This window comes from Melospiza georgiana, chromosome 17 (assembly GCF_028018845.1).
Source record: "Melospiza georgiana isolate bMelGeo1 chromosome 17, bMelGeo1.pri, whole genome shotgun sequence".
Lineage (NCBI taxonomy): Eukaryota > Metazoa > Chordata > Aves > Passeriformes > Passerellidae > Melospiza > Melospiza georgiana.
Window position 1 is genome coordinate 4649866 of NC_080446.1, and position 24199 is coordinate 4674064.

The 24199-nt window shown below is 41.8% G+C and overlaps 1 protein-coding gene across 2 annotated transcripts in view; it reads left to right on the top strand.

Moving 5' to 3' along the window:
- Positions 1 to 1406: 1406 nt before the first annotated feature.
- Positions 1407 to 24199, top strand: part of OSBPL2 (oxysterol binding protein like 2) — a 33355-nt gene continuing 10562 nt past the window's right edge. The window contains exons 1-8 of one of the 2 annotated variants that reach the window (XM_058036389.1): positions 1407 to 1481; positions 2357 to 2445; positions 13192 to 13349; positions 19283 to 19430; positions 19676 to 19751; positions 20949 to 21083; positions 22102 to 22199; positions 22869 to 23051. In XM_058036389.1, the coding sequence (XP_057892372.1) occupies positions 13313 to 13349; positions 19283 to 19430; positions 19676 to 19751; positions 20949 to 21083; positions 22102 to 22199; positions 22869 to 23051 (677 nt within the window). In that variant the 5' untranslated portion in view covers positions 1407 to 1481; positions 2357 to 2445; positions 13192 to 13312. Of the gene's footprint in view, positions 1482 to 1787; positions 1888 to 2356; positions 2446 to 13191; positions 13350 to 19282; positions 19431 to 19675; positions 19752 to 20948; positions 21084 to 22101; positions 22200 to 22868; positions 23052 to 24199 lie in introns of those variants that run through there. The other variant, XM_058036388.1, reaches the window with a different exon arrangement.

Consider the following 24199-nt stretch of genomic DNA (forward strand, 5'->3'; position numbering starts at 1 on the left):
CGTTGGGACTTCTAAGGTTGAGCAATCCAAGAGGGGTGGCTGAATTGGAGCTTATGGGGAAAAAATGTATTAATGGGCAAATAATGTATTACTGGGCAAATCAGGAAAACATTATGAACATATTTGGAGTGATCCAAATTATCCTTTAGTCCCCAAGGTTTGTACTCCTTAACGATGGGTAAATAAAGGGGTGAAATAACATGTGGGTATGGCAAGACCAGGCTGAGAAGGACCAAGAGACATCCTTGGAGGCAGCTGTGCCCACCCAAGACACTCCTCAATCCCAGGGTGTGTGAGAAATCCCCCTGGGGATTTCACTGAATGTTTACACTTGTGCCAGAGCAAGGAGCATTATCACAGGTAATTTGTGTCTCCGACATTGTCAGCACGTGGCTGAGGGCCAGGAGCTGCCAGCCTGTTTGGGGGTGAGCAACCCTCCAGAATCAACAGTAGAAGTATTTGGGGATAGCCAGAGGGAGCTCTGCAGCAAAGGGGTGGTTCAGATTTTGTGATGACTTTTGGTTCAGATCTTGTGATGATTTTTGGTTCAGATTTCCCCCGCTGCCCTTGCAGCCATTCCCTTGTCAGAGAACATCTGCATCCACCTCTGATGAGCGAGCTGCAGAGTTAATCTGCTCATCCCTCTGCTTGCTTTGCACTGAGAGCTGAATCAACAAGAGAAGATAATTTCGAGGATAAGTATTTGTGCCTCATCTCCCTCTTTCGCTCCCCACCATTTCACACTCATAGATGGCTCCGTGGACCATTTCTCTGGGGTTTTGAGGTGTCATTGAGCTGCTGTGAGTGACGGGACATGGAGGAGGTTAATGGGATGAAGGAATGGACAACCACAGGGATGATGGTTTATAAGTTATATAACCCCACAAACCTGCTTGATTTCATGTTAGCCCTTATCTAGTTACAGCATCTACAGGTAAATTTGCAGCTGGAGACCCCTGCCCCGAAAAACCATCCAAAGACTGATGAAGGAGGAGGGTTTTTAAATCTATCTCTATTTGAGAATGCCATATTTTCCTGCAAGGTTATGGCGAGCCGAACCTGCACTGTGGGATCACCTCCTAGTTAAAATGCCCTATAAATCCCACAGGTGAGAGCAGCCACAAGGTGTTCATTCTTCCCGGGGGAACCCAAAAATCCTCTGAGAAGTCGCTCGGGGAGGCGTCCCCGGCCGCGGGGGCTGCCGGTACCGCCTCATCTGCATAGCCACGCCCTCATTTGCATATGCCCTGCGCCATTGGCCAGCGGTCTCCCCAGCGGTGGCGCGGCCCGGGGCGGTCAGGCTCGGCGCCTCATTAGCATTCGCCCCGCCTTCCAGCGGGGAACGGGGAGCTGATTCGTTGTCTTGGCAACGGCGGGGCGCGGTCGCGCTCTGCGATTGGCGATGGCGCCTGTCAATCAACCGCGGCCAAGGCCGCACTTCCGCCTCGGTGTCCGCGGTGCCGTCGCTGGAGCCGGTGCAGGTAACGCCGCGGGCCGGGCCCGGGGCCGCCGCGCTGCGCTCCGCGTTCCGCTACCCCGGGGCTCCGCTCCCCTCGCCGGCCCCAGCGCCCCCACAGCCCCGCTCGGGCCCGGCTCGGCGGTCCCGTCCCGTCCTCAGCGGGCCGCGGGCCGCGCTGTCAGTGCGGCGGGGGCGGGCGGTGGGGCGGCCGCCTCAACGCTTCTCTCCCGTCCCGGCGGCCCGGGGGGCCTTGATCTGCCGGGGTGTCTCGGGGCGCTGCGGGCCGCAGGCCCGACCTGCAGCGTGGGCAGCGCTGGGCTGAGGTGCTGAGCCCTGCCCGGTGCTGCGAATCCTGCCCGGTGCGGAGCCGTGCCCGTGCAGAGCCGTCCGCGGTGCTGTGGATCCTGCCCAGTGCAGAGCCATGCCCGGTACCGTGATTTAACCCCGTACCGTGATTTCCCCCGGTACCGTGATTTAACCCAGTACCGTGATTTAACCCAGTACCGTGATTTCCCTCGGTACCGTGATTTCCCCCGGTACCGTGATTTAACCCAGTGCCGTGATTCCCCCCGTGCCGCGATCCCGTCCCGGCCCAGCCCTGCCCCGTGCCCCCATCCCGGGGCCGTGCAGAGCCGCGGTCAGTGCCGCTCTGGCAGCCCCAGCCTTGGGATATTTCTGATTTTCCCAGATTTTTCCGATCGCTTTCGCAGCTGGGTGTTGAGCAAAGGAGGCTCCGGCGCCCCGCTCCCCAGAGGAATGTGCTGGGCTCGCTTTCAGCACATTGCAGAGCCTCAAGGGGCCTTTTAGGTCACAGCTGAAGCAGTTGGGGTTCATTTGGGGTTGGTTTTTTATTTTTAATTTTGTTTTTCAGTTACCTACTCGATGTTTCTCTTACAGAGAACAAGAAAAGCAAGATGGGAAAAATAGGAGGAAAAAAGGCTTTTTTTTAAATAACATGCCACCAGAACTTCTGCATGGTAATAAAGGTATAAGATGCCATTTATTTAATTTGGTTATTGATCATGTTTGTGCTCTCTGTATGTTTGAGTTCAGGACTTCTTTTGGAAGCAGTTTGTTACTGTGCAGCACTTGCAGGCCAGAATTTCAAATGTAGTTTCAAAATCACCTCCTGGCTTTTATGTGTGCAATAACTTCGTGTTTCCTCTCAGAAGTAGCTGCCAAAGCGTGTTGAGTGCAAGCAGATACTTCTTCCATTTACTGTGAATTTTCTCAGTATTACATAGCCTTCATTTGAGATTCCAGGAAAGTAAAAAGGAAGCATGGTAGATCTGCAGTGTTGCTTTGCACCACTCTTCCCATAGTGTTTCCTTTTCTAAAGCTTTGCGTGCAAGGAAAAATAAATTTGGTCTTTCCAGCTTAACCTTCTGCAGTTCTATAAATCCACATTCATTTTGCCATCTGGGGGCAACCACATGTGTTATCAGCTTAACAAACTTTACACCAGCGTGCTCAGGGACTTCTGAAACCTCAGGGTAATTTCTGGAAGCAGTGACTTGGGTCACTTCCAAACATCAGGCGCTGTGCCGTGGGATGGGACCAGGAGAACTGGCTAAACTAGCATGGAAGCAAGAAATTCCAAGTGCTGATTTTCCCCTGAATAACCCCTTGGGTTTTCAGTTACAGTAAACACAGCTTTTTCTTAAAATAGTTGTGGAGCCATACACATGTTTGAGCACATGACAGAGAGCTGAGGGCAGTCAGGGAGAGGACCAGCAGTGATTCTCATTGAACCAACAGCGCCTCATGATGAACTTGTAACTTCAGGAAGTCCTCAAAAGGAAATGCTGAGATGTCTGCTGTCCAGGAAAAAATATGGCATTTTTCATCCAGAACTGGCTCTTCAGCCATGCCAAAATTATCTGAGAAACAGAAGGCAAAATTTGGAGATAGAAAATGGTGATAAGCCAACAAACCCTACAGGCAGGTAGGGACTAGATGGGCTGAAGGTTTCAGTTGGTGCAACATTGAAAAGCAGTGTGGTTATTTGTTATTTGTTTGCTGACACATTTTGGTAACTGATCACAGAAGATCGTTTCCACCCTTGGATGGTTTTTTTTCAGTCACTTTCAGTACTGTTACTGCTTTCCATGATAGGTACTTGCTGGTAGATCTTATGACTGGAGCTGGTATTTCTTTCAGTCTTTCTTCTTGTGAATTCTGCTGTGTGAACTTCACATATGCTGACCTAGAACAAAGGTGGAAAGCTTTGCTTTCTGTTATCTCAGTCTTGGCTGGAAAACGTCCCAATCAGGCTTTTTTTGCTTTGATAAGGCTATATTTTTAAATCACTGTTTGTAGTGCCAGTCAGATGATTTTTTTTTTTTTGCTGTTGTTTGAAAGCAAGATTAGCCTGCAACTACGCTGAATTTTTAAGCAGTTAATTTATTACCTTTGATATTTGAAGTAGCTTGTCCTTGAACAAATGCAATGTTACATCATGCTGTTCATATCTAGGCCTTCTGTTTATGAGGTGCCATTTTTCTAGTCCTTCACTCAGCATCAGTTTTGTCACCTGTCTCATGGAAATATAAGAAATCTCTGTATTTGACACTGATATGATGTTGTAAAATGCTTAGTGTTTAGTCTCTTCTTTGTGAAGTAACTAAAATGTTTGGTTCTTAAAATTCTTGGAAGAAATGCACAAAATGAGGCATGCAAAGAATATGTGTTAAATTAGGAGTGCTCAAGAACTGGAATGTTGCTGCTGAGCTTGCAGATGTGCAGCTGATCACATGGATATCTTCTCCAAGCTGAATAAATTGGAAAGTGGGAGCAAGGAACAAATTGGTCACTCTGTGTCTGCCACTTTGGAGATAGGGGACTTTGATGTTCTTTCTGTTGCAAAAAAAAATAGAGGTTATGCTTTATGGCAAATCTTTAATGAGTTTCATTATTTTATGGAATAGACCACCACAGAACTTGGAATTCAAGAATTCATTATCTCAGTCCTTGCATCTTAATAATTACTGTGCAGACCAACGTATGATGATGTAATTATTTACTTTGTATCTTTAAAGGCTTGTAAAAGCAAATTGCAGGAGAGAGCAACAAGCAATTAGATTGTGTCAAATGTGGCTTACCATAACTTTCAGTTATACTCTTTAAAAATGTATTGTTGATTCAGTGCACAAAGATAATGTCTTCATTTTCAGGATCAATAAGTTAAAAGAATAGACTAAGCTTACTTAAACTTGATTTTTTTTTTCTTTACTTAAATACAGTTACAATTGGAAATTCATTTGCTGGTCTAGACAGATCATTTAGATTAATTCAGTTTATTTTATTATGCACATAATTTAATGAGACAGGTTTGTAGTAGATTGCAGCAGCTCTCCATTCAGAAAATGCAGAGGCTGCAGAGTGTTGTGTTCCTGGCCTTGTTTATCCATCTGCTGGGAGGGAGGGTTCACAAAAGGTGAATTGTCCCTGCAGCTGCAGAAGCAGAGCTGGACTTTTCAGTCTTGGCCCTCTTGGTTCTGCAGTCCCAAACTTGGGCTGTCTCTGCTCTGTGGGACACGTAGTGGCTGTGCTTGGTGTTAGAGCAGAGTGCTCTCTGCTGTTCCTGCTCCAGTCCAGTTCCTTTGCTGTGCTGGCCAGTTTTGGATGAGATAAAGGCTCTTGGAGTGCTCTGAACCTCTGGGGTGTTGTAAAGTTTGTGTGCTTAGGTTGTTTGTCAGGAAATGTGTTTTTGTGACTGGATAAATAACGTCATTATATTTTTACGAGTGTTATTTTTACACTTCTGAGTAAATTCTTTTAGGACTCCCAAAAGAATCTGTTAGTAGGTCTCACAGTGTTTTGATTCTAGTGATAGTTACAGGCAGTGGAGGTTGAAGGTGGGTGAAGTGTGAGAATTCTGAGGTGTCTGTGCTTCACATCCCTGTTCAGCTCAGTAAATCACTAACCAGCTCCTCTGCTCCCTACAGCGTGTCAGGGCAGCCAGGTGAGGATCAGAATCCCTTGAGTAGCTCTCAGGGATGAATCTTGTGTGTGTTAAGGCTGCAGAGAAACTCCCTCTCCCTCCTGTACCTCAGGGGCCCTTCAGCAGCCTGTGCTGGCTGAAAGGAAAACTTATCCAGGAGAGCAGAACTGCCCCATGCATGGATTCCTTCTGGGCTGTGCACTTGAACAATGAAACTGCTGAGTGGTTGTTCAGTAGTGGAACAGAAATGTTGCCCATCTGTAGAGGTGTAAATAACTTTGTTTACATGCTTTTGTTTTAAACAAAGTGCTATACTTGTTACCCAGGTGGGTTAATGTTACTGAGCACATAGCTGGGTGGGTTCTTCATTAAAACTGGGCTCTAAATGGAGATATTTGTCCTGTTTTGAGGAGTCAAAGTTAATTTTGTTTAATTTTTAAGCAAAGAGAATGGCAACCTTATTCTGGAATCCAGTAGGTATTTACTGTGAATGCAGCTTTAAAGGAAATTCAATCATAGCATAAAATCTGACTTCTTAAAACGCCCTTCAGAAATTGTCTGTTAGCTGTGTGCAGGTGCTCATGCTGTGGAATCTGTGTGTGTGAGGAGTTGGTGGTAGGCATAAAAATATGGTTTCTTCTTCTACTGTAGGGCTTTGCACTGGGTTAGTCACTCTCATCCTCCTGCTTTATTTGCAATATAATTGCTGCCATAATTGTCTAAGAGTTTCTGTGAAAATTATTTCCAAAGTACCTTGTGCAGAGTGAATATAAACCTGCAACTTCCTGGAGAGAATGAGTCCACAGAGACAAAGCTGCCTTTGAGGAGGAAGATCTATGAACTTACACATAGAACTATTTTTGCTGTTCTAGGGGTTTTCTCCAGTGATATTTTATGCTGAAACTGTCTTCATGTTCATAAGCTTTAGTGATCAATTTGCAGGGGTGGTTGCATTATGATGAGAAATACCCAAGCATTCTTAATTTAATCTTCAAAGAAGTGTTCCTAAATGATTAATTATGTATCCACTGACACTTGTGTGCAAAGCCACTGTGCTTGCAGTTATTGATTACTTCCCACCTTCTCTCTTGCAAGTAAGATAAAACAGATCCCCAGGAAACAACTAAGAAATAACTAGTTGTACAATACAGTATTGAATGATTTATTTTTGAACAGTGTGGCTAGAAATGAGCTGATTTATCACTCCTGATCAAACCTAGCATTATGCATCATAATGCTAGAGGTATGCAGAACAGAATTCTGTCATCTTTTACAGTCATGGGCCATGAAATAGTTTCCAAGGGAAGGTTGCAGAGTCTGAAAAATGCTCTATCAGATGCTCTCAGGTGGAAAAATGTCTCTGATATTGAGGTAGTGTTAAGAAAGGAGAACATTTACAGAGTTCTGTATGAATTTCAATGCAGTGTTTTGTATAAAAAATATTAATCTGCTGGAATCAAATTTCTTTGATCTGTTTGTTACACTGAGGGAAGTTCTGCAAGCCAAAATCCTTGGCTATAGAACAGAACTTTTGGTGAAGTGAAAGTGGGGAATAGCCATTGATTCCATAGGTAATTGAGATTATTCTGGGAGGATTTTTTCTGTCCAGATTCATCTTTACAATCTTTATGCTAAATAAATAATGCTTGTGGTAGCAGCACTGGAGCTTTGGGCTGGGACAGTGATTAATGTGTGGGACAGTTACTGTCATTTGTTCTGATGCAGAAACAGGTTTTGTGGCATTTGCTTCTTTGAAAGCCAGACTTGTAGTGCTCCAGTTGTCTCTTAATTCCTGTGAAGCATCACCAAAAATTGGTATTTCTGAGAGAACAGAACGTGATTCTGCCTGTCATAAATGGCTCAGCTCATTTGTTCAAAGCTAACCTCTCAGATGTTCAGTTTGTTGTCACCATTGTTTCAAGTGCTGGCACTGAAATGTCCCCAGGCCATTTAATAACTCCCAGCTCCATAAAAGCCTGTGGTAGGGACAGCTGCAATCTCCCAAGAAATGCAAAAGTGACAGTGGCCTGAGTGTTCAGCTGATCTCCCTCAGCCTCTCTGCACTTTATTTAACAGATTTGAGAAGGAAGTTGCCCTTGTCTTGCTGTGGTTGCAGAGAACTTTATCCTGCCAAGACATCTGGCAGATGGTATTGCATTCAAACTTTGGACTAAAACAAATCTCACTTGGTAAAGAAAATCCTCTCCTGGGTTCTGCTGTCTGTGTGGCTGTTCTCTGGCTGAAGAGAATTGAAGTATGTAACAGTTCATCTAAATTGCCAATTAAATTTGCTTCTTGGCTAATTTTTGTGGATGTTTCAGATCCAGTGTTGCTGGTAATCTAATTTCATGAGTCAATTAAGATTCATCTTTGCTGAAGCTTTCATTCAGAGATGAAACACTGCAGTTTGATGTTTTCAGGAGATGTGTATGAATTAAACACACATGAATATTTATCTGTTAGTTCAAGTTATTTATTCCTGTCCCTTGAAGTACTACAGCAATGATTTATTTCAGCTGGCAACTCAAGAGATGATGGGGTTGGCTCTTCTTCCAGCAGTCATGTTGTACACTGGGGGATTTTGTTCTTTTTTTTTCCCCATTTCTTATTTTTGCTGTTATTATGAAGGATGTGGATGTTTGATCTTCTTTTGGCTCTTTGGGAGTCTCTTTCTGGACAGAAGGTACATCCTGAACTGAGGATGTCACAGAATCACAGAATTATTTGGGTTGGGAGGGACCTTAAAGCTCATCTCATTCCATCTCCTGCCATGGTCAGGGACACTTTCCACTGTCCCAGGTGCTCCAAGCCCTGTCCAGCCTGGCCCTGGACACTGCCAGGGATCCAGGGGCAGCCACAGCTTCCCTGGGCACCCTGTGCCAGGGCCTCAGCACCCTCACATGGAAGAATTTCATTCTAATATAAAATGTAAACCTGCCCTCTGTCTGTTTAAAAAGTCACATTCTCCCTTGTCCTTTTCATATCAAAGTAATGAAAATGTTTTTCATGAGGAAGGTCCCAAGTGACTTTTTTTTCCTTCTTCTTTTTTCTTAATTACTTGTGATTTTTCTCTTTTTATGTTAAGAAACTCAAATGATTTTAAAATTTGCTGTGGAAATGCACACCTAACGAAACCGTGATAGGCATGTGAAAAAGCTGATGAATGTGCTAGTTCATGAATTCTTTGGTGGCACTCTCAATTCCAGGGAATTGAACTCCTACCACCCTACCTGCTCGTGCTGGTGAACCTCTGGGGTTATTTTAATGACTGCTTATTGGTTCTCCACTTCCTTTTACTTAAATGCTTCTGGATTTCACAAGTAGATTCAATATCTGTGTAATGAGCAGAACCAAGTGTTTTAATATATATCATGTAGAGCTAGAGCATGTGATTTCAAAGCAAAAAAAAAAAAAAAAAGGATTTTTAATTTAGCAGGGTGATGTCAGCAAAGCTTTCCAGAACTGCTGCATGATGAGAAATTTCAGCTTGAGGTCTGGAGCAAAAAGGCACTGCAGCTGTCCCCAGCCAGCTTCAAACCTGAGCTTGCTGAGCCACATTCCAGCCCTGTGAGCCACTCATTGTAAATGCTGCTCGTTCTATAGAAATGTAAATGTTTCTTTAAGGAGGAGTAACTTTTGCTTATCCAGCTGGGTCTTTGTTGAGGATTAACCTGGAAGAACAAGTTAGGATAGAGGAACTAGTCAGTCAGATTAATTTAGGGTAGTTACAGGTTGAAATTTTTACAGGGATACAAATTTTTGGGGTTCTTTAATTGATGTATAAGTTCCTAGGATCCAGGAACACGGTTGAAATAAGTTGGTTGTTTTTGTTACTTTTCTCCTGAAAAATGAAATTTGACAGGGAACAAGCCTACGAAGTGACAAATTTGAGGGATTACTAATTTCCCAAGATAAAGGCAGTGTGTTCCCACACACTGGTTTTGGAAGCAGCCCTGAAGGTGGAATGTGCATCTCCTCTCAGAGATGCTCACATGCACGTCACAGAATGCCTGGAGCACGTTAGGCAGTTTATCAAGCGATTTATAAAGTGATTTGCAAAGTCTTGCACTTTTGTTGTCCTGGTTTTAAAATAAGTTCAAGTGGGAGGAAATGGTTTAAAATAGGAGTTGTGCAGAGTCTGGGCCTGGTGTATTTCTGGAAGGGAATTTGTGTGCCTTCTACTGCTGGGGACTGTGACCTTGTAGGGGACACTGCGACCTGCAGAGAGCTTTGCATGCAGAGGGTGTTATTGGCAGCCACATCAGCTGGGGCTGGTCACTGCCGAGTGACAGGTTCAGCTCTGTGCCTGACAGAGCACTTTGTGGGGCATTATTCAGCACCACTTTGTTCCTCCTTGCTCGTGGGCCCTGGCTGGGACTGTGGCTGGTGGGAATCGTTTGTTACATGCTCTGCATCCAGGCTGTGGAGAAGGGAGTTTGCTCCTGAGCTCCTCCTGGGACCTGGATGGTGTTTGGGAACTGCCCTTTCTGTTTGTCCCCTCTCCTGTCACAGATCTAGTTCTGGAAGGCAGGAATTCTGGAATTCTGAGTAATCTCTCCCCTCTGTAGAACCTATTTCAAGGTGTGCTGTGGATGTGTTCCTGCAGTTTTTACTTCAGCTGCATGCTTTGTTTTGTCCTTTGCATTTGCAAAATCCTTATGTTCTTTAAGAAAGGGGCTATCCATGGTCATCAGTCAGGAATGTGTGATGAACTATGAGAATTTAAAGGGGTTTTAATGTTATCACAGTGCCATAGGATGGTTTGGGTTGGAAAGGGCCTTAAAGCTCATCTCATTCCATCTCCTGCCATGGAACATAATAAATAAATTCGTACCAATCCATTAGCCATAAAATATGAGGAAGTAGATAAGCTTTGTTGCTTATCCTGTTAACCATCCTGGTTGTGGCCAGGGTTGTGTTGGCATCATTAAATGAGGATTTTCCAGTTCTCTTAAGGTGCCTGTACTTGCAGCTTTTCTCTGTTATTGATAAGATGGTTTGGTGGGTGCAGCTGGGCTGAGATCCCCCAAGAAAAGCACATTTCTGGGTGTCTGTCTCTCAGCTGGGCTGAGATCCCCTAAGAAAAGCACATTTCTGGGTGTCTGTCTCTCAGCTGGGCTGAGGGCTGAGATCCCCTAAAGAAAAGCACATTTCTGGGTATCTCTGTCTTGGGCGCCCAGGCCCAGCCCCTTGGCCCTGCCTGGAAAGTGAAGCCCCCTGAGATAATTTTAGCCTGTAAAGCAGCAAACCTCAGCTGCTGAAAGTGTTCTCTCAACAAGTGGAATCTGTGTGGAAGCCTGTTTGTTACATTCCTGTTGATTACTGTGTATGCAGGAAAATTTCCAAGCTTTGTGTTCCTTGTGCTCTGTAGCACTGAAAGGTGAGACCATGACAGGATGTTTATCTGTGTGGAATATTTTCCAGGAGAGCAGCTGGGCCTGGGCTCCTGGAGGTCTGTCTGACACAGGAGTGGTGCACTCTTCTTTCAATTTTGATAAAAACTGCCCACCTCCCTTGCTGGTGTGCAGGTAAATTCTTCTGGGAACATCAGGGAATGGAAGAGGAAATACAGATTGCATACACTGAATATGAGGCCACCAGAATGTTTTTGTCTTCTGGTATTTCAGCCTAGTTAAAAGTAACTTTTGCTGTTACTCTTAGTAAGAGAACAGGATTTAATCCCATTTTTTTGGCTCATGAAAGCTGAATGCTGTTATCACTGTGTGTTCAGCTACATGCAAATTCATGTTAATCTCTGCTGTATAAAGAACTGAATGTAAAAGAAGTGATGCAAGTGGGAAGTTATTCCTAGTGTAACTCAGCAAAATACATTATTTTTTTTCTTTTTTAAAATGTTCCTAACACTTAAGGAAAATTTGTAACTGTAATTATTTAAAGTGATTTCAGTGTGTATTTTGTATATAACTTACAGGTTATGATGGAATTTTCAAAGAGCAGTGAGCTTCAGGTGTGGTGTGAGGTAGATGTCAGGACAGCACAAGATAACTTTGCTTTTCATTTGTCTCTGATTCTGGTCACTTCATTTGTACTTGGTGAGTGTTTTTATGGGAAAGCTTTGTTGTCTCTGCAGTGAAACTGTGGGATGTAGTTCCACTTCACAAGGCCTTTTGTAATGCAATTATTATTGTGCAGGACAGGGGAGAGGAGAAACTGGCATTCATCTGTATGACCTTATTTATTCAAGGCTCTTAATGATATATGACAGTTTTGTAAATCATAATTTTTATTTCTTAATGCCTTCTATACAAGACTAAACAGAAGAAGGGAAGATGCAAGAAACCATGGAGAAAATAATGTAGTTGTAGTCCTGATCATGAGAGGGCTGTGTCTTGTACATATATAAGTTTCCTTCTGGAAATATTGCCAGCTGTTTTGCTAGAAGGATGCAGTTCTTGCAGACAATTGAAAGCATAAATGTCTTGCTTCTTCAAAGACACTTGGAGGGTGAGGACTTGTAAATATGATATTGCTGGTGCAGAGATTGATATAAAATCCTATAGTAGCAAGGAGATGGGAGGTTCCTAAGGGAAAAGTGACAAACTGAAATACCTATCCTTGAAAGACATTAACCACTTCAAGGCAAACATAAATTCATTAATTTAGATGAGTCTCATAATGGGCTGGTTTAGCTCCTCCCTCTGAATGGACAGTTAGAAGAACTGAATGTATGAGACATTCAAACAGCTTTTGTTCTGGGCAGTGAGGGGAAAAAGACTTGAAACACAGTCTGGTTTCTTGCGGAGAAAAAGAAGGAATTGGCTTCAAACATGGTACACTCTTCTCCTAGGAGCAGAGTGCACTTCTGCCTTTGTTTCTCTTAATTGGAATGGAATTGTGCAATTATAATTACTCTGGAGAAAAAACTGTCACAAAAGCAGTGGAATCTTCAGGATCAGAAAAAATTGAGAGTGACAGATTGGGGTTGTTTTGGGGGAGATATTGATAGCATTGCCATACTGTCATTTATTGCTGTGTACTTGGCTCATTGTTGGAACCTGGCGGACGTTTGTAAGAATGAAAACAAAATTTTCTCATTCTTCTCCTTAAACTAAAATTGGGTGAGGTAAAAATATTTGCATTACACCATTGTCAACCATCTGGAAAAAATCTAATTTAGTTCATCCATAAAGTAAAGGTGGAATGCTACATAAATCTGTAAGTTATTTGCAGAGTGCGTGGTTCTATTGAGGAAGAGTTTGTCGGTTCTTTACATTCCTTTTAAAGGGAAAAATCTCCACTTTTCTCTTGGAGAGTGCATAGCAGTAGCCTGACAGAACTTCTCCCAGGGTCTCTACATATTGATTGCATGGTGTAGAGTCAGGCCCAGCATTTTCATGCAGTGGTCAGACTTTGAGATACCAAGGTTCTTGTTCCCAGCTTTCTTGGTTAAAGATGCATTAAGGCTTATCCTCTTGCTAAGGAGAATTTTTGGTTTGCCAGCTGGCTTTTTCTTCTCTCAGTTCTCTGTTCCTTCTAGCTGTACTTGCCTGAAATTTAACTTGCTGTAAATAAGATACATTTTGCAGTAATGTATGTGAAGTATTTATACAGAGAGAAGTGTGACACAGTAAATCAGCTGTTCTTGTGGCAGGTAGTAGTTGTCTTCAAAATTACTGTGGTTATCAAAGAAAGCTGTTTACTTATGAATGCAGAAATCCATCTTTTGCCATGGGAAGAAGCAGAAAAATTAGTGTTTGTCAAGTGTGAGCGTTTGTACACAGGAGAAATGTGGAAGCTGCTAATTCTGTTTCCCTGTCTTGTCAAATAGATCATCTGAAGCAGCTGGATATTTGCAAAAGAAGACCCTGACAGCACTCAGATACTTTAAATCAAGTTCAAGGATGCATTAGAGAGAGCTGCAGTGGCTGCACCAGATTTCACCCTGAAGGATGAACAGTGAAGAGGAGTTTTATGATGCCGTTACGGGTGAGTGGTGGGCACGGTGCCAAGGGGATAAAACCCCTATAAATTGCATTGTCTGTGTGGTGGGGGGCTGGTAATGGATGGCTGTTAATAATAAATCAAAAGTGAACTTGGGTTGGTAAAACTTGTAGTGCTGTCTTCTGAAAAGCAGAAAATTGTAGCTCGTGTTCAGGCTTGGAAATGAGGGGGTTTTTTGTTAAAGCTTAATGCCAGTTATTATTTCATCACTATAACAGTCTTTTAGTGGCCAGGTCTTGCTTTTATTTTCTGTGAAAATCAATTTGATAGCAGCTTGAGTAGTGGGCCCTTTGAAAGGTGAAGTATTTCCTGGGGGTTGTTTTTATTGTTATTGTATTTATTTTTTTATTTTAATGGAAAACTTATCCTAAAGAATTGAAGTAGAAAATGTTTTTCTAGTCAGAAACAATTTGCTGTAAAAGTATGTTTTCAAGATAGGGAGCCAAAAGTCTTTGCAATCCTATTTTCTCTAAAAAAGCAAACATGAATCACTTCACACTTGAGCAGTGTATCAAATAGTACTTTGCTTTCAACTAATGAGAATGAATAGTTATTTATAAGAGCTTTAGATGGCTTCAGTGGTGAAATAAAATGCTTGAAGTATTTTAATAAAGAAAAAGGAAATCCTCTTAAAGATTTCAAACAATTTTAAAGATTTCCACTGAAATGTCCCTCAAGAAATCCTGTAGCAGAGGTGAAATGAGAAATACTGAGTGCACAGTAGTTAATATAAAATCACAGGAAGAAAAAGAGAATAATGGTAAGTGTGAAAGCTGTAGGAATGGAAGCAGCATGGTAGATAGAAGTGGGTAAGGTAGACTTAGACATGGTTGGTTGGAAATTCATGTGAGGAATAAACAGAGGGGGCTGGGTGAAACAGTGTGACTGACAGCAGACTGTACAGGACTTGTCACAACTATGTCACAGAGGAGAGAGGAAATTTGGTTTGCATTCATGCCAGCTGGGAGTGATGGGGACTAGTACTCCAGATTCATCTGTAAAATCAAACCATTGTACCATTTCTATGTGTCATTAATAATGGTGAGCTCAGGGTTACTGCCATAAATGAGCTAGATTTTTTTTACACTGAAAAAGATGTGAAAAGAAATGTACCTCTAAACATGAGGTCTGTGTTGTTGATGGTGATGCATTCCTTTGTCCCTTGCTGCAGAACTGCACAGCCCTTGGTGTTTGGCTCATCTGCATTTAGACTCTCTGGTTTTGTCCTTTTTTCTCTTCTTCCTCTTTTTCCTCCCACTGGGGTGTTGTGTATCAGTTCTGTGAGCACTCCTTGTTCCATCCTCATCTTATTCTTTCACAGGGGTGAACGTGCTGGCAAGAGATAAGTTTATATCTATATGTATATATGTGTATATATGTATATATGTTATATGTGTTTTTTGGAGCCTGGTACTTGGTTTAAGAGGAGTGCTAGGTTTGGAATACTTTGCTTCAGATTGGTTCTCCCTCAGGACTGTCTGTCTTTAAGGACAGATGCTCAATGCCTTTCTCCAGCTGGGTGCTTTAGGAGATGCTGACAGTTTGATGAGTTATTTGCACAGACCTAGTGAGGTCAGACCTGATTCTTTGTGGCTGTGTCTTGTCCAGGTCATTCAGAAATGTGACACCAAGAACCACTGTGAATGGGCTCTCTGCATTCATGTTCCCTGGCTGCTGATGTCTGTGGTAATTCTCTGCTCCTGTTAGCACTGTGGATCTTTCACGTGGTGCTTTAGTGAACTTTTAGGTGTAAATGGGTCCTGGTAGTGCCTGCCTGTCTCTTAGTTTTGTAATGGTCTGGACATGGCAGGTGTAGGTGCAGTACTCCTAGGAGATCAAGTCCACAATCACAATTCTTTCTGAGCCAAGGTGAGCTTCCAGGTTTCCCAGTGAAAACTTCAGGATTTGAGGTTCCAAATTCTGATTAAAAAAAAAATGAAATTCCCTTGGCAGGCTCCTCAGTCTGCTCTTTCCAAGGATGCTCTCCTTGTTTTTAGGTCAGATCAGTGGAAGGGCAGAAGCTGCCTTCAGATGTGCTTAATCTGCTCAAAGTCTAGGGTTGGGATGTGGCTGCCAGGAATGAGCAGATTTTCCAGCTGTGTTTTAGTGTTGAGATGAAAACAGTGTGTGCACCATACTTTTCTCTTGCTCCTGCTGCATCCTAGGCCCTGCTTTCCCCAGAAGGAGCTGCAGTGTGTTCCCAAAGTTCACTGGTTTTAGGAATTGGGTGCTGGGGTTTGTTTCCTGTACCAGGCTTAGAGCATTTAAACTGTGTGGGAGTCACTCCAGAATTCTGCAGCACACTCAGCAGCAGCCCAGGTAGTTTCCTGCCTCCTTTAAGGTAGTATGGACTCACTCCTTGAGGAAGTCTCAGCTTTTCCATAGTTATTAATTAATGACATCCACTTGGAGAATACAAATGTCTCCTAAGGAGACCCCTGATTTTTGTAGTGCTGGATTTAACTCCTTGGCTGAGAAGTTTCCTGTTTCTGACACTCCATCTCATCCAAAGGACATGGTCATGGGAGGGCATTGTGTGCTGTGTGCTTGGGAATCATCCTCCTGGCACATGGTTTGTCCCTGACAGGATGATGATGGCACCTGGGGAGCTGCAGCATGGACTGGGGTGTTGATGAATCAAGGGGATGGATGAGTTGGTGACAAAGTTTCATGGGGAGAAGTTTCTTTGCAGTCAGAGGTTATTAGCATTGCTGACACCTGACAGCCTTCCCTGGTGAATGAGTACTCCCCTAGGGAACGTTTCCTGTGATCTCAGTTCATTCCAGACGTCACAGCTGCCAAGAACCTGCTTTTTCTCAAATTCCAGTGGCCACCTTCTCTGAGGCTGGATCAGGATAAAGGTGGTCTGTGGGGGCCTGAGTTAACTTATGTATTGTAAATATATGAATGGCAGTGAAAGATCTTTGTATTGTATTAGTGACCCTGCCCTGATTCTAGTTATTGTAAATGGGCTGCAGCTGTGATGTCCTTGATTGGGCAGCAGCTGTAGCCCATGGAGGTAGCTGAGATAAAAGGGGGCGGGGTGGTCAGGGAGAGCCTGGGAGAGGAGCCCTGACCGAGAAGCAACAACACCACTGCTGTGAAGATCTGCCGTGAGAAAACCACCAAGAAGCTATGAGACTCAGGAAATATAATTATGCAACAATATGAATACAACAGTGGTCAATCCTTAGATTAATTTCAAATTCTTTGAGGTTTTCTGTGAGACAAGGTGCATATAGCTTTGCTCTCTGTCACCTTGGGTGTGTTAATGCCATTACAGACTTTGTAAAGACTGTATGCCAGCAGGGACCTCTTTTGAGCTGTATCCTTCATTAACATTGTCAGGTATCTTTTTGCCAAAGTGTTTTGTGGAAGTGTTGCCACAAAGCAGGAAAATACGTGGCTGTTTAGCAGGGTAATTTATTTTTGAGAACACAAATAATTTAATTTTGCTTTTTTAAATATTAGCCTGCAGTTCCACAGAAATGCGTTCTGTGCCCATGAGGCTCAGCTGGTTCATCCAGCCAGGTTTATTTGTGAGGGTGTTGTTGCTCTCAGGTGGGGAGGAGGAAGTGAGGCTATCTGCCAAACTGATATATTTTCCTTCTGTCTGGATCAGACTGAATCAATGCCTGTGTAAGAATTGCAGATGTTGTGAAAGGCCAACCTGCCTCCATCAGCTACAGCTTGTGACAATGGGCTTATTTTGGAAAGGGGAGAATGGTTAATTTCTGGCAAAGAAAAACAATCCCTCTTGCTCCACTTGCTGTCTGCATTCCAGCATGTTTACCCCTATTCCTTTTTTATATCTGAGGGCTCTCAATACCCAGGTGTTTTGATTCCCCTTCTGCCCTGGCTGACAATAATTATTGCTCAGGGAAGTTGCTGGGTGTCCCAAGGGGAGGTGATGTCCCTGCCCATGACTCAAGCAGGGCCTCTGCTGCCTTGGCACACTCGGAGTGGACTCAGTTCATTTGCAGGATGTGGAAGAGGAAGGCCAAGAGAACTAAAGTTACTGGCAAGTCATTTTTCTTTAAGCTCTTGAAATAGATTTATGTTGGCACCCAACTTAAGTATTTTACTTTGAAAGTTTAAGACTTTTTAAAAGCTTTTATTTCACTCTTAACACATGTAAGTGGGACTTCTGATTAAGCTAATTGTATTTCTGTCTCTGGTTCCCATCCTCCTTTTAAATCTCCATTTTTATCCTCACTCCCAGTGGCTTTTCAGTATGAAAACTGTCCTGTAAGTAACTCTAACCTACTTGGTTTCTCAGCTTCAAAGCTTTATTGGCAGCTGGTGTAAGGCTCTTTTTGCAACTTAGAAAAACTACAACAATCACTTCTGTTTTTCTTCCAGATCTACTTCCTCTCCATAAAACAGTGTCTGGATAGTTCTTAATAGAGCTATAATACCTAGAACTTCATTGAGAAGCACCTTCCTAATCTTTCTCAATGGGCTTGCAGGGGATAAGTCATGTGATGCCAAGGTGGAAAGTGCAGCTGCAAGTCTGTGATTATCTCCCTGTGTACCACAGTGGTTTTGGTTTGGTGTTTTTTTTAAAGTAATTAGGTGGAAGTGCAGTCTAATAAAAGCAGACTTACCCTTCTGATGTACTTCCTTTTCTGGAGCAGGGATTTAATTTTTGTTGTTTTTTCTCCAAGACACTCATTTGAGTTGGCATTTATTTACTTACCAATGACATATTGTTGTCCATAAAAATATATATACTCCAAATTCCTCTTGTGCTTTACAGGAACAGAACAAACCAATTCTGAATCATAGGAAGCAAGCACTAATGTGGATAACACAATGAGCATTTGATAGGATTAGCAGGGTTTCAGGTGCAGTATAAAGAGTGAAATTACAGTAATCTTTTTCAGAACTATTCCTCTATAAGCCAGTGGACTATCCCTGTTGTGAAGCTTTACTTTTACATTTAGGTGTGCTAATCTCATTGAAGTGATGCTGTTCCTTGTTGTTGTGTGACCTTGATCAGTTTTTTGGGTGAGGGTATTGTACCAAAAAGCTTTTTTTTTTTTTCCAACTTATAGTTAAGCTGATAAGTTATTTTGCTGCGTGTACTGTAACAGGTTCCAAAAAATCTAATATGATTAAAAATACTAGTTTAAAATCAGAACTATTTTGTTGTCAGTTGACTGAAGGTTTTTTTAAGACAGGTGTTTCAGGGCAGTCCTCATTTTAATGACCTGAATCTATATGTGACTGTCATGCTTCCCAGTTGAGTACTAAGAGTGCCAAGGTGTGGTTATTGCTGTGTAATTACATTCTTGTGACACAAAATGTAGGAGACAGGGCAAGACATGACATCACCCATTGCACCTGCTGTTTACCAAATAAGATCATACCACTGAGACTTCCTGGTGCAGTTCTGGATGTTATTGCCATGGTCTTGGTCCCTGAAAAAAGTGCAGCTTTTTGTTTCTGGAGTGTGTGCCTTGCATGAATTGCTCTAATACAGCAAAAGCAGCCATTGGAAGGTTAAAATAAAGTTGAAGTACTGCTTTGTAAAAAAGTTAATGGCAGAAGACAGCATTTAGTCTATTTAAAATGGAAGGAAAAGTACATAACTGCAACAAATTACTGTAATTACAGTGCAGCTCTGGAAAAGAGAAAATGCAGCTAATCTCATTAGGAGCTACTCAAGAACTTTTAAGATTCTAAATTAGTATTATATTCAGCAGTGTGAAAAATGATAATTCTTGATTCTAATGCAATAATTGGCTCTTAATACTCCTGGAAATTAGGTCACTTAATAAAGGTCTTCACTCTGCTACTCTTTGGAATAAACTAACCCAGCCTAAGTGTACTTCAGGTGTGACACTTGCAAAATGTGGCACTCTGTGGCATGGTAAGGCTCCTAAGAAAACTGTTGCCTTTTGGTTTTTATACAGGCTTTGATTCTGACAATTCTTCAGGAGAGTTTTCAGAAGCAAATCATAAATGTCCAGAAATGCTTGATCTAGAGCCACACCAAAGCAATAAGACTGAAAAGCATAATGGAGAAACAGAGATACAAGAAAATGGGATTAAGAGACACAGGTAAACACTGAGAGCTGCAGAGGAGATGGGAGTGGAGCATGGGCTGGCTCACACCTTTGGGGCATTGCTGTTCTCATGGGAGAGGGTGATTCTCTGGGGCTGGAATGTCATTTCACATGTCTGCTTCCTCTGCCAAGCCTGGGGTGATGCTTTGCTTCCTTTAGAAGTTGCTTCAATGGAAAAGAAAAGGGTTTATTGTTTAGTGGGCTGATAATGACAGCTGGATTTTTTTTTCCCCATTATAGGACATCATTACCTGCCCCAATGTTTTCTAGAAGTGATTTTAGTGTGTGGAGCATATTAAAAAAATGCATTGGACTGGTAAGTTGGCTTGAATGAAGCATCTGTATTAGGTCTCCTAATGTCAGCTGATTAATTTTATTGCTTAAACATCAAGACACAAAATAACATATGGTGCATTTTCCTTTTTTTAACTAGGAAACAACAACTCCCAAAATCTCAACATTTATTTATTTACAGTACTATTTCCATATCTTCTTTAGGTGTTATAGTATGTGGATTGCATTTCTGAGATTGTCCTTTAAGAACTAGACTAAAGCCATTAAAATATAATCAAATATGTTTGATTGACACAATGCTCTCTGACCTGCTCTTTTTTTTTATTCTTTACTCAACAAAAGATGTTTTAGAAGTTTGTTTTATTAATTCATATAATCTAGGAGATACAGTTGTTCTCTCAACACTCCTTTTGGTGGGATGAGTGACCTATCTACTCAAACTTTTGCTTGGACCAAATCAGTTGCAGTTAGTTAAGGTTAACATTTTTCTCCCCTTCCTTGTGCCAAGGTGAGGAAAATGTTGCATTAACTTCATCTGGTGGCATTCTGCTTTCTGATAAATTTTAAGCACTTACATAGCTGTTTTAATGCCCATGAGTGCAACTTTAATCAAACAGCCAAATTTGCTTGGGTGTAGTAAAAGACCTGGGGAGTTGGAAATCTCTGTGTGAACTTCGTGCCTGTCTTTATCCACACAGGGAACCAGAAATGGTCTGACACAAATAACAGGCTGCTTAAATAAACCACTAAAATCTGTTAGAGCAATTCAAGTGCTATTCTCTATGTAAATGTTCCTTTTAAAAAATAATTTGTGGTTGCTGCAGTGAAATAGATAGATTTTATGCAAATAAGCATGTGAGGTTTTCTAAGGAGTGTGTGGCACTTCAGTATCAGCACGGAGCTGCTTGGCACATTATTGCTGCTACCTAGGGAAATTTAACCTCTTCTGCTTTACACAGAGCACAGCAGAGAAGGTAACATTCTCTGTGAATTCATTAGGTTAGCTGGATCAATGTTTTAAGTTGTTATTTCAGATTGCAAGTGGGGTTCTGCAGTTCTTTCAGCTGTAGCACTTAGAGGTCTGCATCAGGCTTGCCAAATATCCTTTGAGGAATACTATAAATAAACTCACCCACAACATTTTTCCAAAATTCTTGTTGTTGCCAGTTGTTTGCTTATTGTTGTGTCTAAGAAATCAACCTGCCCTTTGGTTGTGTAGGAGCTGTCCAAGATCACAATGCCCATTGTCTTCAACGAGCCCTTGAGTTTCCTTCAAAGGATAACAGAATATATGGAGCATATATACCTCATCAATAAGGCTTGTAGTCACACAGATCCCCTGGAAAGAATGCAGGTAAGAATCCCCACCACCTTTTGGGTAATTCACAATTTTTTTTTCTCCCAGTCTTTGATTTTAAGACAGTTTCTCATTTGAGTGTATCTCTTTCTCAGGGGCTATGGTAAGAATATCCAGTTTGTGTGTCTAGATGAGTTTCTTCTTTCATAGTGGCTGTGTCAAATATTTGTGACACTTTGACCCTTCATGCATGCACAGAGTTTAAAAGGAAAGTGCCACAACTGGCCATGCCTAAGGATTTCAACTCATTTCTTTAACTGTAACTTTTTTGTGGTTTTATGTGTTGTGAGGATGAAATCTTGGCTTCATGTCACTTTAAATTGGTTTGTTGAGTGGCCTCATGATTTGAAAGTTCCTGGATGAAAAATTCTTGTGAGAGAGAGCAAATTTACCACAATTTTCTTCTCCACAACTGGTTGTTATTGCCTTGCTCTCACACCAGGGCAGTGAACATGGTGACACCTGTGTGCATCAGGTTGTGCTGGTGTTGCTCACAGTTCTGCTTTTACTGGAGTGTAATGGAGAGTTTCTCTTGGCTCCTGTGTTTGTGTGCTCCAAACCTCCATTTCCCAGCCCGCAGGAGCTCCTCAGTGGCACCTGAACCTGCTGGCCTGGCTCAGGAAGTCTCATCTGTGCTAGAAATGGTTCTTTCCTGGCACTAGGAGAGTGAGGCTCTGTTCCCAGTGATCTGAAGATGAGGGCAGTTAAAGTTGGGGGAAAGTAGATTTAAAAAACCAGGCTGATCTTGTAGAAGTAGGTGAGGCAGAGTATAATCTGGCAGAATTTAGCACAGACAATAATTCCTGTTGGAAATGAGATTCTTAAAAAGTGCTTGTATTTCCCCATTTCTCTGTCATTTATTCTATGGCTTACAAATGGTTTTGCCTTAAGAAATAAATATAAAGCAATTCCTTTTTGGAATAATAAATAATGTAATGTGCAACAAATAAAGTACAATAAACTTAGAGTTTTAATGCACTATTCTCATAACAATGTGTTCTTAATTTGCTTACAGGCTGTAGCTGCTTTTGCAGTTTCTGCTGTAGCTTCTCAGTGGGAGAGAACTGGCAAACCCTTTAACCCACTGTTAGGAGAAACCTATGAATTAACCAGGTAGTAATTACTTTAATTTGGGAGCTGGGGCTGTTTGTGTTCTTGAGTTAGCAGACTCTCACACTGGTCTGGTTGTAGTAAAATACCACTAAAGTAGATTCCTGAGTATAGGTAAAATTCTTTTCCTCAAACGATCTCAGAATTTCTGAGAAGTTGCTATAAAAGCAAATAATTTTATTTCTAAGTCTAGGCAGAATATTCTTTGAATTATTTAGAGAAAAATTGGTTCATGTTCTTCTAACAAAGATGCTTCCTGAGCAGACTCTTTTAATTAATTTAAATATTGTTTTGTTGATCATGTCAGATAGCGAAATTAGTCTGAAGGACTTTGAGATTTCTCAAAGAAATGGGTGATGTCTGCAGTAAAGAATTTTCAGTCAGACCTTTTCATGTTGCCCAAAGGGTTTCTGTATTTTCATGAGTTATTTCAGTGAAACTTCTTCTGAGGCTTTTCTGGGTAGAAATCTGGTTAGGGGTATAAAAAAAAAGTGTTCAGAGTAGAAATCCTTTCATTTCATTAATTGTAAATGTGTCACAGAACTAGAAAAGGAAAAGTCTCACCTTCAGCTTAATCTAAAAATACTTCACTTTTTTTTAAGTATCACCTCTTTTCTCTTGCAATATTAAAAATGTGCTTACTGATTAATGCTCTTTTTTTGTTGTTGCCAGGGAGGACTTAGGATTTAGGTTTATATCTGAGCAAGTCAGCCACCACCCACCTATTAGTGCATTTTATTCTGAAGGCCTCAATAAGGATTTCATATTTCATGGATCAATCTATCCCAAACTAAAATTCTGGGGAAAGAGTATAGAAGCAGAGCCTCGGGGAACAATTACCTTGGAGCTTCTGAAGTGAGTATGAGAAGTAAATAATGGGTTTTTTTTACTTTTTGTAATAACCCTGTTGGCTTTTCAGAGGTGATTACCTGAAAACCCCTTGCTGAAGAGGTTGGAAGAATTGATTTACAAGTTCATTTTCATTGCTTAATTTCAGAACCGGGTTTTTTTTTGTGTTATGTTTCCATAGCTGTAGCAATTTGACCCAGTTTTTCCATCATGAAAATTAGCATTTCTTACATATTGGTTGCTACTGAAAGCTACTTCTGTGAAGGCATTTAAAATTTAAATACAGAGATAAAATTCTCTTACTGGGCCGTTCACGCTCATCTCAATTTTCAGTATTGCTGTTGGTCTAGGTGGTTTGTGTGGAAAGAGCTGCATCTCACAGTAACTGTTCTGTGTGGTCAGGGAACAGGAGGAACTTGTCAGGATTGCCACTTCCAGAGCAGGATCAGGTTCCTGCTGAAATCAGGAATACCTCTCCAGCCTGTCCCTCAGGAATTACGTGATGTCCCACGAGTTGTTTTGTGTCCTGGTGGCACAAAGACTCTGCAGCTTTTCCAAGTGGGACATGAGGATGCACTAGAACAGTTGCAAATAAAGTATTCTGCATTTGGTGCTTTTAGAAAAGCCTTTCTGAGACCTAACTCTGAGGTGGTTTTGAAATGTTGACTTAAAAAAGTGCTAGACATTTGGTTTCAATAAAAACCAACTTGCTTTGCATAGCAGGCAGTGACTTTACTTTCTTTGGGAAGTAGTTTAGTTTTTCAGCTGTTGGCATCTAATATTCCAAAGTTTATAAAAGTATGAACTGGTCTTGGAGATAAATGATGATGGAAATAATGGAAATTTCTTCTGAATGTAGAAGGAAGTGTGAATATTAGTGCAGAATGCAAGTGTTACTAAAATAATGTTTGTTCCTCAAGAACCTTTCTTTAGAGGACTATTAAAACTCTTGTTGAACCTAATCAAGGCTGAGATTTAAACTGGAATATAAACAGTTAAAGCATTTATTTTACATAATTGCTTCAAGTTAGCAGCAGAAGTTGAAATCAAATTTTGAGCCTCTCAGTGTTGTGATTCAGACCATTCTGTTGCTTTGAGGAGTCTGAGAACTGCTCAAAGCCTAAGTGAACAAGGAGCTGTTTGGGAAGCAAAGC